This window comes from Lutra lutra, chromosome 5 (genome assembly GCF_902655055.1).
Source record: "Lutra lutra chromosome 5, mLutLut1.2, whole genome shotgun sequence".
NCBI classification, from domain to species: Eukaryota; Metazoa; Chordata; class Mammalia; order Carnivora; family Mustelidae; genus Lutra; species Lutra lutra.
The window spans coordinates 133,056,978-133,069,972 of record NC_062282.1 but is presented as its reverse complement, the minus strand read 5'-3'; the positions used below and the strand labels follow the sequence as shown (position 1 = coordinate 133,069,972).

The following is a 12,995-nucleotide window of genomic DNA, read 5'->3' as shown; positions in this document are numbered from 1 at the left end:
TTGGGCTCTCTGTTCAGCAGGGAGCCTGCTTCCCCTTTCTCCCTGTCTGCCTCTCTGCCTACTTGTGATTGCTCTCTGTCAAATAAATAAATAAAAATAAAGTCCTTAAAATATTCCTAGATTCTGGGGTGCCTGGATGGCACAGTTGGTTGAGGATCCAGGCTCTTGGTTTTAGCTTGGGTCATGATCTCAGGGTCATGAAATCAAGCCCTGCATTGGGTCCTACACTCAGCTCAGAGTCAACTTGGGACTCTCTCTTCTTCTGCCCCTCCCCCCTGCTTTCTCTCTCTCTCTAAAATGGATAAATAAATCTTTTAAAAAACATACTCATAAATTCTTACCAGAGGGAAAAACCCGCAGTTTCCAATAGATTATCCTTAGAGAAATAAAGTCACGTACCAACTTTGACATATAATAACTGGGAATTTCAATAGCTTCCTGAAGCCCGGCCACAGACACTGGATCCCAGACTGTCCGTGTTTTAAAATAATTCAGTCCAAGAAGACAATAAGGAGTTCTCACCTATATAGACTTTGAAGTTGGCTTTGACTTAAGACCCCTTTCTCTAATTTGATCTAAACTTGCCTGATTAAACATAAAAAATGTAATAGTTTGAATGAAACCGATTACAGAACCCGATTTCCTCTTCAAAAGGAAGAAAAGCAACTCACTTAACACCTGCCATTAATAAACTGGGTATCTGTCACAGTGTCCTTCCCAGTGCTGATCAACAGATAAAGCTTTGAAGTTGAATTAGCTTTTTTGATTTCTACCTCCCACAGATCTAACCCACGAGTCTAAAGGTCAGCTAAATACTAAATGTGCTGATGTGCTTTTATATTTCGTATTCTTGTATTCTGCAGAAAACCTTTGGGGTTGAACTGCTGAATGCTGAATTGGGGCACCATTTGAGCAAGTCTAGGAATACAAACTATTTAAGAGGAACGGCTTACAAAAATGAAATTAAATAAGCAGATGAACTCACAGTAGTTCTCTGTGTAATGCCACACTTAAGAAATTAGTGATGACTAATGTGCTTTTTACCCAGTATTCCAATTTTCATGTCAAGGGCTATTGAGAAGTTCCAATTCACGATATAAAAACTTAAGAAAGAAACTCAAAGAACATCAATAATGGAAAGAAGTATTTTATAGAATTAAAAACATTTAACTAAATTTAGAATCTCACATGATCTTTTTATACTGATGGTCTCTGAAACTGCCTTGCAATATTAAATTATTAGCAAAATTCAATAACTTGATGAGTAAAATATAACCATACTGTTCTGACATAACATAGTTTTCTGAGATTAGCAATCGGCAGAGTACTCAATTTTTGCTAATAATTTACTAATATTCCACACTTACCAAAAATAACCTTGGATCATTATTTATATATATTAAAAAAACACATGTCTAATGAAATTAATCAAACAGAAAGATAAAGAAGAGAAAAATAAATAAGAGAGAAAACCGAACATAGAAATCATGGATAAAAGTATACTGTGACTGAGCAATCAATCAGATCCCCCTAGGCAACCAGCATAGAAAAGGATAAGTGATCATTTAAGTGAATGCCGAGGTTTACTACTAGATACATCATATCTTGTGTGTATATGCATAAGACACATAAGAAGAAAGAAATCACAAACATTAAATGTGACTTTTCCATTCAGCATCTGTTCTAATTAATTCCCAAGTTCCTGCCAGAAGAAGTCGACACTGGCAAAGCCAAGAGACCAATCTATACTACCTGGTAGAGAGTGGATATTCACAAAATCTATGGTACACTAATGCCAAATGAATTGACCAATATCACATTTGAAGATGTGTAGCAGCAATCTGCTCTTCACTTCTACCAGGTTAGAAATGTCAACTTAACTAGAACCAAGAAAAAAAAAAAATTCCCTAGAATATCCTGTATCATGTGACATGAAAATCACCATTATATGTAAAATATACTGTATGAGAACAAACACTCAACTTGATAAAGAATGGTAATTCTTTATTTGTGAAGTAGAGGAACCTGTAAATTATAGTTAAATTTCATTTTCTTCAGGGTATTAAAAATCAAGTGCCATTAGGCTGCAATGCCTGGTTTTGATCTCCATTCATCACAAAGTAAAAAGGAAGGTGATATCTAGAATGTAAAGTAACTAGTAGAGTTAAGATTTCAAGACTTATAAGAAGTTTTTAAAAAAAATCTACATAAGTATTAAATAGACTCTCATCTCCATGCCCTCAGGTGCCTGGAAACCACTTGCAGGTTCACTGGAAGTGACTGAGCACAAGGTCTGTTCCTGGGGGTCAATCTTTGAAGTGTCAGATAGGACACAGCAAAAAGATTACACAAAATAGCTTTTTTCCCCAATAATGCACTTTAAACAGGTACTCTCAGCAGCACCCAAGAAAGAAAAGGAGGAGCCTCCCAGGTCTTTGGTGCACTGGGAGTTCCCAACTGAAGCATCTGGTTACCTTCAAAGGAATTCCCTATCTCTCACCTCCTGAGCTACAGAACAGCTTATGCTGCCCAACTCTCTACCTTTTGCCACATAATACACTGGATTATTCTCCTCTGTCTAACTAACCTAACCCCAGAAAGCATGCTGCTCACTTTTCCTCACTCATCTTCATTGCAGTAGGAACCAATAAAATGAAACCAGGCTGATCCCTAATCTTGGACAGTTTTTCAAAATAACTATGAAAGTCAGATTTTGCTAGAAGGGATCTATGGCTTCAAGAAGGCTGCCATGTTAAGATACTTTTGTGTGTGCTACAGTGAGAGGCTCACAATGGAGTATTTTATGGCTCAAGGACTGACTCAAGGCAGAGACTCAATTCACCTTTCCTTCCACACACAGTTTTTAAAAAGCAATTTTTAAAATAAATAGACTTGACAGTGCATACTGCAAAGATTTTACTCTATCTAAAAGGCTTTATCATTGTGCTTCGCAACCATGTAGGGTGTGGTTATGTGAGTACCGTATTCTCATTTTGTTGGGCTGGAGATTTTTCGAAAGCTCCCTGGGTGAACTGGGCAGCCATGCTTGGTAACTACTGACCTACCTCACCCCCTGCCCATTTTAACCCTCCTATGGAAGGTAGAATGTCTGGCTGCTTCTTAGCAACTCACATGAATGTGGAGTTCCCAGAAACCATCAAACTTAAAAATGGCAAAAAACAAACAAACAAACAAAAAAACCCACAAACCCACATAATTATTGTTATACAGTTAATGTACACAATATGAGGAGATTAAAAATATGCCTACATTTGTGTTACCATCATGTTTTTGAAAATTTTTTAAGGATACATGTACAAGAACCCAGGCAGAGTAGGTTTTCAGAAACCAGAAATTCTAGGGTCTTAAAAATAGAGTTAATGAAACTTGTGGTTTGCAGAATTTATGGCTGTCATCCTAGTTTAATTGTTTATTGTTCTCCCCCTCACTCTCAAAAATCTTCTCATGTGGATAATAAATAACACAATCGATCTAAAAAAATAAAATAAAATAAAAGCCTGTATCATCTTTCTGCCAGAAGTGAGTGGTTTATATTGTAACACAATGTTTTATTTAAAGTCATTATACACCAGTAATTTTTAAGTGAAGAAATTAAACTTTAAAAGCACACAAATAAGAAGTATAGGTAACTTGGTATAATGAGATGCCTCTGTCATGAACGTAATTTTCTTCTTTAAAAAATGATTCATCCCTTTTTTATTTAAGAAAAGATCTTTAAGTATCAATATTCCTAATTAAAAATGGTTTGTGAGTCAAAAATATGAGAAAGATCAAAAGAGTGTATTCGTCAGAGCTGGGCAGCATCCACTATTATTGAAATTGTATTAAAAGGACAGATAATTATACTCTTTATGTGTTCCATTTCAATAAACGTGTTTTTGCAGTTGGGTTGCTTTTCTTACTAATGTATACAATAGAGACCAGAAGTTTTATTATCAATGAAAGTATGTGAGATCAATGAAACGCAGCAGGAGGCTTTTATAATGAGAGCAAAGGAGAGGGTAATAACAGAGTGTTATAGGTTCTCCATTGTATATTGATCAACTGTTGTTCATTTTCCATTAAGTTATAACACATAAAAGGCACAGTCAAAGCTCTGGCATTTTTAAGTTGCTTTAGATCTGGTTGAATAACTACCTTGAGTGTGGATAACGTTGGCCACTGAACCCTTTAGCAAAGAGCAGCAGAGCTGCTGCTTTGTTCGAGAGGCTGTCTTAACGAAATGCATATTCTCATACCTCTTTTGGACATTTCCAAGATGTATTGTTTCTGGGGGGACTCCCCAAGGACAACCGAATCTGCCTCCGGGAAGCCGTTTAAAATCAAACTGGCAGCATATTTTAGGATCAGGTCCGCACGTATGAGGGATGTCATAGCTGTAGAAGGGCATCATGTGGCAAAAAATATCTGTGCCAGATCCCAGATCTAAAATAAAGAGCCAACAGACAAAACCTGGATTTATAAACTGTTTTCCCAAAACTGATCAAAATGCCAGTACTCTCTATATATATAATGCAAGCTCCACCCTAAATCCACAACCTACTTGACTACTACTCGTACATAAACCCCAACCGCATTTAACGACCACCAGCCTGAAGGAAGAGACTCACATCTTAGTCTCTACCTCCTCTATCTCAACTGAGCAGAGACCTAACACGGACCAGCATCTGCTGGCCTGGAAAGATACAAACCGAACAGAAGCAAAACTTAATCACTGGCTCATCCAAAATTATGGGCTGTGTCCATCCCTGTGTCCATCCCATATGGGCTACCAGCTCCTTGCCACATCTGCCCCCATAGCAGTTATGAGACACACTGAGAAAGACCATGACACTGGCTGCAGAAGAAAGGAGAGAAGAAGAGATGAAGAGAATAAAGGGAAGAAAGGAGGAAGGTAGGGAGGCTTATGAAATGCCGGGCAAATTCCTATCTATTTCTTGCTGTGAGAAGAAGAAAAGGCCACTAGAGGAGTTCACAGTCTCCCTGATGTTCACCAATGAAGAGCCACTGGGACTTGTCACCAAGAAAGCAACACAGGACAAGTGAAAGTACTTCTTAAAACCAAAAACCAAAAAACAAACAAACAAACAAACAAAAACAAGAACAACAACAAAGCAAACAAAAAATATACAAAAACTGAGCACTGGTTCCTGATGCAGAACTGTCTTTAATTAAATCCTCAATGCCAGCAAGTATCCTTATCACTGCCCTTGAGAGGTCAGAAGCCTACCACCCAGTGATGGAAGGCTTAAACAAGGGTTAATAATTGTTACCTTTGTAGTCTCCTGATCTGTAAATACCACTCCCCTTTATTTAAGTGTGGATTTCTACTTTTCAGCAGTGGGTTATGTACTGCTTTTATGACAAAGACAGACACAACAACAATGAAAAAAAAAAAAAAGAAAAAGACAACACACACGTTTGAAAAAATGAAAATAACTGCTTCATTAAGAACCAGAACACACAAAGAAGCTCAAATGAGTTCCAAAGCATAATTTTGAAGCAACATGTTCAAATCTATCTGGTAAGTGCTAAAATACTCCAGTTCTATCTCATACTCCATTTAGTTAAAGTAATTACCAGCTCTTTTCCAAATTTTAAAGCTATTATAATTTGTATATTTCTGTGCTGTCAGTTGCTTCACTGAATCACACTTGAGTATGACATCATAGATGCTGGTCACTAATGTTTGCTATCTGCACAGAGGCCCTGGGTGGTAACTTTTCTTGCCTTCTCCTATAAATCAAAGACACACTAAGCAGCCCCACTCCTTTGCCACACCTGTACTATTTAGCAGCTCATTTGCACATCTCAGTTTATCTGCTGCCGTTGGTCTTGTCTTTTATCATACTAAGACTGTAATTTCCTGATAGGCAAAGAAGTCTGGTATTAAGTACATAAAGCATGGTATTAAGTACATAAAAATACTTAGTAATTTCTTGCTGATTGATATTTATGGGCAATTTGAATGTGGGCAATACTCTAAGTAGGGCCTCTTCACATTAAAAATCCTTTTTTTAAAGAAATTAATATGCTCCTTTGCATTTGATCAAACTATACAGGATATAACCCCCTATGAGTTCTTGTTTTCCATACAGGTTTTAATACCCAGAATAAAAAATTATATAGTTAATTTCTTTCCTTACTGAAAAAATAGCAGTATGTGTAACAAAGTTACTATCTAGATTTACAAATGATTTTTTGAAAACACTTACAGGGGGAACTAACTTACACAGGAAAGCAAGTATGATGCAATGCAGTGATTTCTGAACATTGTTTTAGCAACGAAATCCTTTTTGCAGATGAAATCTTACTGAGAACTCAGTACCAGGATGGCAGTGAATACCAGGGGCTTAAAGCCCGGGCTTCTGAACTACACAAAGCTGGATTTGTACCTACTACCTGTATGACTTTTGGCAAATGGTTTCACAGCTCTAAGCATCCATTTCTTCACCATTTAAAAGGGATAATAAGAGAACCAACGTTAAAGGACAAAGATCTAGTGAGAGAGCAGGTATAAGGAATACAATACAATGCATGGCCCATAATAAGAACTCGTAAAGAAAAAGAAATAATAAAGTATTCTGAATTAAATGGGGGTTGGGAAAGGCAAAAACCTCTCAAGAAGCCTAAATCTTGTCTCCTCCCCACCTCCCAGCTGAGAGCTGTAGAAGTATGACCTTGGGAATACCTGTGTACCCATAGAATACAGCGTGAAAACAAGCAGTACAGGTAATAGGAGGGCTGTTCCAGGAGGACAGGATTAAGGTTTTAAAAAGCAATTCTTACTAGATGCAGAGACAGGAAAGCCAGAAGGAGAAAACACAGGCTGAATATGAAATAAATGACTGGACATAAGTTCTAACACATGTTCAACTTTGTGATAAAACACATCCTTTTCAAAACAGAAGTAAAAGCATTATTTGCAAAAGACCAATTCCTTACATTTCTTTACCTCCTTAAGGCATGAAAAAGAATCCACAATGTTCTATAGATAAATAGCCTCAGCTATTTAAGATTAAGAGAATCTTAACACGAATACACTGGGAAAAAAATTGTAAGAATGTGTATCCAGAAGCAACCTCATTCTCAAGACGGACACTCTGAATAAAACCCGTAACAGCAGGAGTTCATAACCCTTATGAAGGAACATCTAGGTCAAGTGAGATCTTCCACTTTCATCACACCCCACATACCCCAATTCTGTCTCCAAAAAAATTCCAGCGTTTTATGCAATGCAAAATGTTTTTTAATTGCATAATGAACTCTCTGAATAAGCATGTGAGAAAATCCAGCACGTTTGAGGAGATAAGCCATCGTTGGTGAATGTCCAAAAGGATCAATAGACCAACCGGACCGAGGTTTCACTCCTGTTGATAAAGAAAATAAGTGTTATTTTTTTAATTGCTAATGAAATGAAAAGAAGTCACAATCCATTCAGACCAGTCAGAGTTCTACTGTATTCTGGGTTTGGGGACAAAGCATCTCCCCAGCATTACCTCTTAGCATATACTCCCAGCAGGGCTCCGAATTGGGAGGATCCTGCCACCACCATGTCTTCCCAAGCAGAGGAATGGCGCTAGAGGTTAATCAGTTGGAGCTGAAAGAGGCACTCTGCCATCTTGTAGGTATTAGAGAGCTACTGCCATTTAATGGAGCTAGAGAAACAAACAGGACGTAGCCCTCTGCCTTCTAAGACCTCACAGTCTTGTTTTCCTTTGAGTTGGATAACCCAGCAACTGCTGCTATGTAATAAAGTAAGCTAACGTATTTCAACCTGTACCCCTCAATCACAACGTTAAGGAATTTTCAGGCTGTCTTTCATACCTCACAACAGCTCTGAATCATTTTTTTATATAATAGCAGCACTGGCCAAAATAACTACCACATTTCCTTAAATCTTGATGAAATATAATTGTAACATAATATAATGCTGGTACTCTCTCTCTACCCAGAAAGGATTAATGGAATTTTTCACAACTGACTCACAGCAATTATGAGAGCCACAGACTAAAGATACAGCTCAATTTCACACAGGGTACAGTATAAAAAAATAAAAATAAATGTAAAGATTGGGATTAAGGAAAGACAACTAGTTATCCAGCATTATACAAATCTGATCTTTTATTTATTCAGGATACTCAGAACTCTGTGGAACAATCTTGAAGATGAACACAGGGCTGGGAAGCCCGCAGAGAAGACTGAGAAGAAGAAGAAACAAAGCAGAGAAGAAGAAGAAAAAGTCGGAACTCTCAGAGGACCAAGAATACGTGTCAAAACTCAAAGAACCAACCACATATTTTTGTATTTCACATATGCAATTCACCTCTAAAAACTAAAGAAACCTTGAACTCAATTTAGTATTTTTGTGTTTTTGTGGTGGTATGGTTTAATAATTCTGGAACTACTTCTCCTGTATTCCAAAATTGGGCAAATTAAGACAAGGGAGCCAGGTTTCCCACTGTTAAGGAACCACCAAATATGTAAATGTGGGAGAGCAGAATGTACTTAGAACACTGAATTGAAATAGGAGGCATCAGCACTAACTTAAGGTTTTTTAATAAACACACACCCACACCCATTTTCTAGCTCTGTCCTAGGAAGGCCTAGATGCAGTAACACCCCAGGACCAATGAGTACACCTTAGCTTCTAGATATGACACTATGCTCTATTAAAAATAACCTTAAGGAAATGCTCATCCCAGGATGGTGATTGGGTAAATACAAATAAGCCTGAAACTTATACTTAGAGAATAAAGTAAAGAAATGGTCAAAGCATCATGGCACCATATTAAAATAACTCAGGACACAGCCGTAGGAGCTTCCACTATCCAAATGTGTGACAACTGGGCTATCAAAATAAACAATGATAGTACTGGATTATAACCCACTGAATAAAGTAAGAAGCCATGAGATCCATAAGCCCCAAATAAAAAGAAAATTAAAAAAAAAAAAGAAATAGGAAATAAAGGAAACAAAAAGGGAAGGTATTCCTTTCAACAGAATTCCAACTAATAATTATAGAAAGAGGGGTGCCTGGGTGGCTCAGTGGGTTAAGCCGCTGCCTTCGGCTCAGGTCATGATCCCAGGTCCTAGGTTCAAGCCCCACATTGGGCTTTCTGCTCAGCGGGGAGCCTGCTTCCTCCTCTCTCTCTGCCTGTCTCTCTGACTATTTGTGATTTCTCTCTGTCAAATAAATAAATAAAAATCTTAAAAAAAAATTAAAAAAAATAAAATAAAAGGGAGCTGTTTCCTTGCTTCCTTTAAAAAAAAATAATTATAGAAAGAATGACAGAATTAGAAAATCATCAATGGATCCTAAAACTACAACATGCAAGTCTGACGAGGAAAAGGATATTTATCTAATCTCAATGTGTCTCCCACAAATAAGTTAAGAATTAAAGAAGAAAAATGTGATAGTACAGCAAAGAAACTTAACAGACACAAATTAAGCAACTGACCAAGTCTAGCAGCACCAGGATTAAAGCAGGATGCATTGAGGCCAGCAGGACATCACTGCAGTGATCCTCCACCAAAAGTACTAGGCTAGCTTAGGTTAGGTTACAAAAGAAGGAAGGAAGAGAGGAAAGGAGGAAGGGAAAATAACCTGAAGCTAATCACGTGGAAACGGACACACTCGAATAAAAAGACTTTCTACAACAAAGGTTTGCACTCCTCAAAAATATCAAGATCAAGAAATTTAAAAAAAAAAAAAAAAGGCCGAGGAGCTAGCTCCAGATTAAAGGAGACGGAAGAGATGTGATAACTAAATTCAACACATGACCATGGTTGGATCCTGGACTTCAAGGAAAAAAAAGAAGCACCGTTTATTTAAAAAAAAAGCTATTGAGACCATTTGAATATAGCCTATGAATTATATTATAGTATTATATCACCACCACCATTCTGGATTTGGTAACTTTCTTCTGGTTATATAAGAAAATGTCCTTATTTCTTGGAAAATATACCATGAAAGACTGGAAGATAAAGGAAGATGCCTCCAACTTACTCTCAAATGGCCAAAAAAAAAAGGGATATGAATCAAAGTAGAAGACATATGAAAGAGCCCTTCCCAGCTGTCATGCAACTTTTTATAAGATTGAAATTATATCAAAATTAAATTATAGGGACACTTGGGTGGCTCAGTCAGTTAAGTGTCTGCCTTCGGCTCAGGTCATGATCCTGGGGTTCTGGGATTGAGTCCTGCATCAAGCTCTTTGTCCAGCAGGGAGCCTGCTTCTCCCTCTCCCTGCTGCTCCCCCCACTTGTACATTCTCTGTCTCTCTCTGACCAATAAATAAATAAAATCTTCAAAAAAAAAAAGTTATAATAAAGGATTGCAAAGTCCCAAATACAAAGGGTAGAATTAGCTTAGAAGTGAGGATAAGAATCACCATCAAATTCTAGAGTGATGTTAGATTCTAGCAGAGTCAGGGATGTTTTCCATATCAAACTCACTTGACACATTAGGAGCAGCAACCTAGCTGCAGCGGACTTAAAAGAGTCCCTGGGAGGCAACGATAGAGAAAAAAAAGAATGTAAACCATATTTTTTAAAACTCTGACATGAAAGGAGATGAGACCTAGAAAGGTACCCTGCTAGGGTTTTCCTTGGTATGGCAAGTATTGTTTCAAAAGGGGGAATGGGGCAAATTTAGGGAAAAGCACAGCATTAAAAAAAAAAAAAAAAAAAAAGGCCCAAGTTTTATAATGGGCATGTCTGCCAGTACCAGGAAAGGTCATGAAAAAAATTTTGTGCCATTGAGCAAGATTAAGATGGTCAAAATATGTAAAGCTAAAAATTGTTAGGAAAAATGATAAGAAATAGTCATTAAAAAGAATAAATATATTACTCGATTTTTGCCAAACCTAATAAGACTTAAAAATTACAACATGAGTTATATGAATAATATAATTAGCACAACTGGATTATTCCAAGTACATTTACTATGAAAGCATAACAGAAGTCAGGCAACAGTTAGAAAAATGGATATGTGGGCCCAAAGACAACCTTAATAATTCAAACTTTAAAAAATTTATAATGATATTTACATAATAGAGTTCACAAAAGCAGAAATTAACAAAAACCTGAATTTAAAAAAGATTCCATGACCAAATATAAAATAAAGCATCCAAAATAACATGTCGTTCTAAGCTGCTTAGAAAACAAAACAGAACATGAATTTATAAAATGCAGCCAAAGCTACAAAAAAGGTAATTTATAGTCTCAAATGTGTTCATCATCTAAATAAAGGAGCTAAAACCATAAAATTCCTAGGTAAAAACCAGAGTAAATTCTTATTACTTTAAGGGAGATAACTGTTTCTTAGCTGTGACCATAGAAACACAAGTGATGAAAGAAAAACTAAACAGGACTTCATGAAAATCAAAACTTATATGCATCAGAGGACACCTTCATGAAACTGAAAAACAACCCACAGAGTGGAAAAAAATAATTTGCAAATCCTTGTCTGACAAGAAACCTGTATCAAGAATATATAAAGAACTCCTATAAGTCAACAATAAAAGGACAAAGAATCCAATTATAAAAATAGGCAAATAATTTGCACAGACATTTCTCCAAAGAAAATATGCAAATAGCCAATACACACAAGAAAAATGCTTAATATCATTAGTCTTCAGGAAAATGCAAATCAAAGCCATCATGAGGGACCTTTTCATACACAGTAGCATGGTGAAAATGAAAAAGACAGTAACAAATGCTTTTGCACATGTGAAGGAATTAGAACCCTCATACGTTGCTGGAGGGAATGTAGAATGGTACAGCCATTTTGGAAAACAACTAGGCTCCCTTGAAATGCTAAGCACAGAGCTACCATATGGCCCAGCAATCCCATTCCTAGCTAGGTATACACCCAAAAGAAATGAAAACCTATGTCCTCAGAAAAACGTACATAAATGTGGGGAGGTGGAGATGGGGTAACTGGGTGACAGGCATTAAGGAACTGGGTGATGAAATGATGAGCACTTAGTGTTATATGCAACTCATGAATCACTAAATTCTACCTCTGAAACTATTAATCTGCTGTATGTTAATTAAACTGAATTTAAATTTAAAAAAAGATTTGTTAGGTAAAAACAAAAACAAAAACAAAAAACTTATAGAAGTGTGTATAGCAGCATATGCACAGTAGCGAAAAGGGAAACACTCTAAATGTCCATCAAGTGAAAAAAGGAGAAACAAATGTGGTCTTTCCAAACAAAATAATATTATTCAGCTATAAAAATGAATGGAGCACTGATGCATGCTACAATATGAATGAACTTGAAAACATCGTACCAAGTAAAAGAAGCCAGTTACAAAGGCCATACTATAGTGTGTATATATATACACTGCAGTATGTGTATACACTACATACTGTGTATCTGCAATGTCCAGAAAAGTCAAATCCATACATACAAAAAGCAGATGAGAGGGCTCCTGAGTGGCTCAGCCCATTAAGGGTCCAACTCGATTTCAGCTCAGGCCATGTTGGGCTCCACAGTCAGTGCGGACTCTTGGATTCTCTGTCTCCCTCTGCTCTTCCTCCCTGCCCCCCACACTCTCCCTGTCTCTAAAATAAATGAATACATCTTTTAAAAAAAAAAAGCAGTCGTGGCATGGGCCTAGGGCAGGGAAAGTTGCAGGCAATTAGGAGTGTGACTATTAATGGTTAAGAGATTTCTTTGGGGGGAATGTTGAAAATGTTCTAAAAATAGGTGGTGGTAATGGTTGCACAACTCTGTGAACATACTCAAAACTACTGAACTGTACACTTTAAGTGGGTACATACAATACAATTTTAAGAAGAAAATCCACAAAGGGAAAAGGCACGGGGGCGGGGCGCGGGCAGGCACAGTGTCCCTGGGAAACCAAGCACAAGCTTCTAAGAGCCCTTTCCCTATGGAGTCACACAGGATGGGTTCAATCCCACCATGTTGTTTTTTTTTTTTTTTAAGATTTTATTTATTTAT

General features: G+C 37.1%; 1 protein-coding gene across 1 annotated transcript in view; it reads right to left on the bottom strand.

Annotated features, from left to right (window-relative positions):
- Positions 1 to 12,995, bottom strand: part of MAN2A1 (mannosidase alpha class 2A member 1) — a 170,080-nt gene that overhangs the window by 93,366 nt on the left and 63,719 nt on the right. The window contains exons 6-7 of the mRNA XM_047729525.1: positions 7,218 to 7,391; positions 4,260 to 4,446 (exon numbers count right to left, since the gene is read on the bottom strand). Of these exons, the coding sequence (XP_047585481.1) occupies positions 4,260 to 4,446; positions 7,218 to 7,391 (361 nt within the window). The remainder of the gene's footprint in view (positions 1 to 4,259; positions 4,447 to 7,217; positions 7,392 to 12,995) is intronic.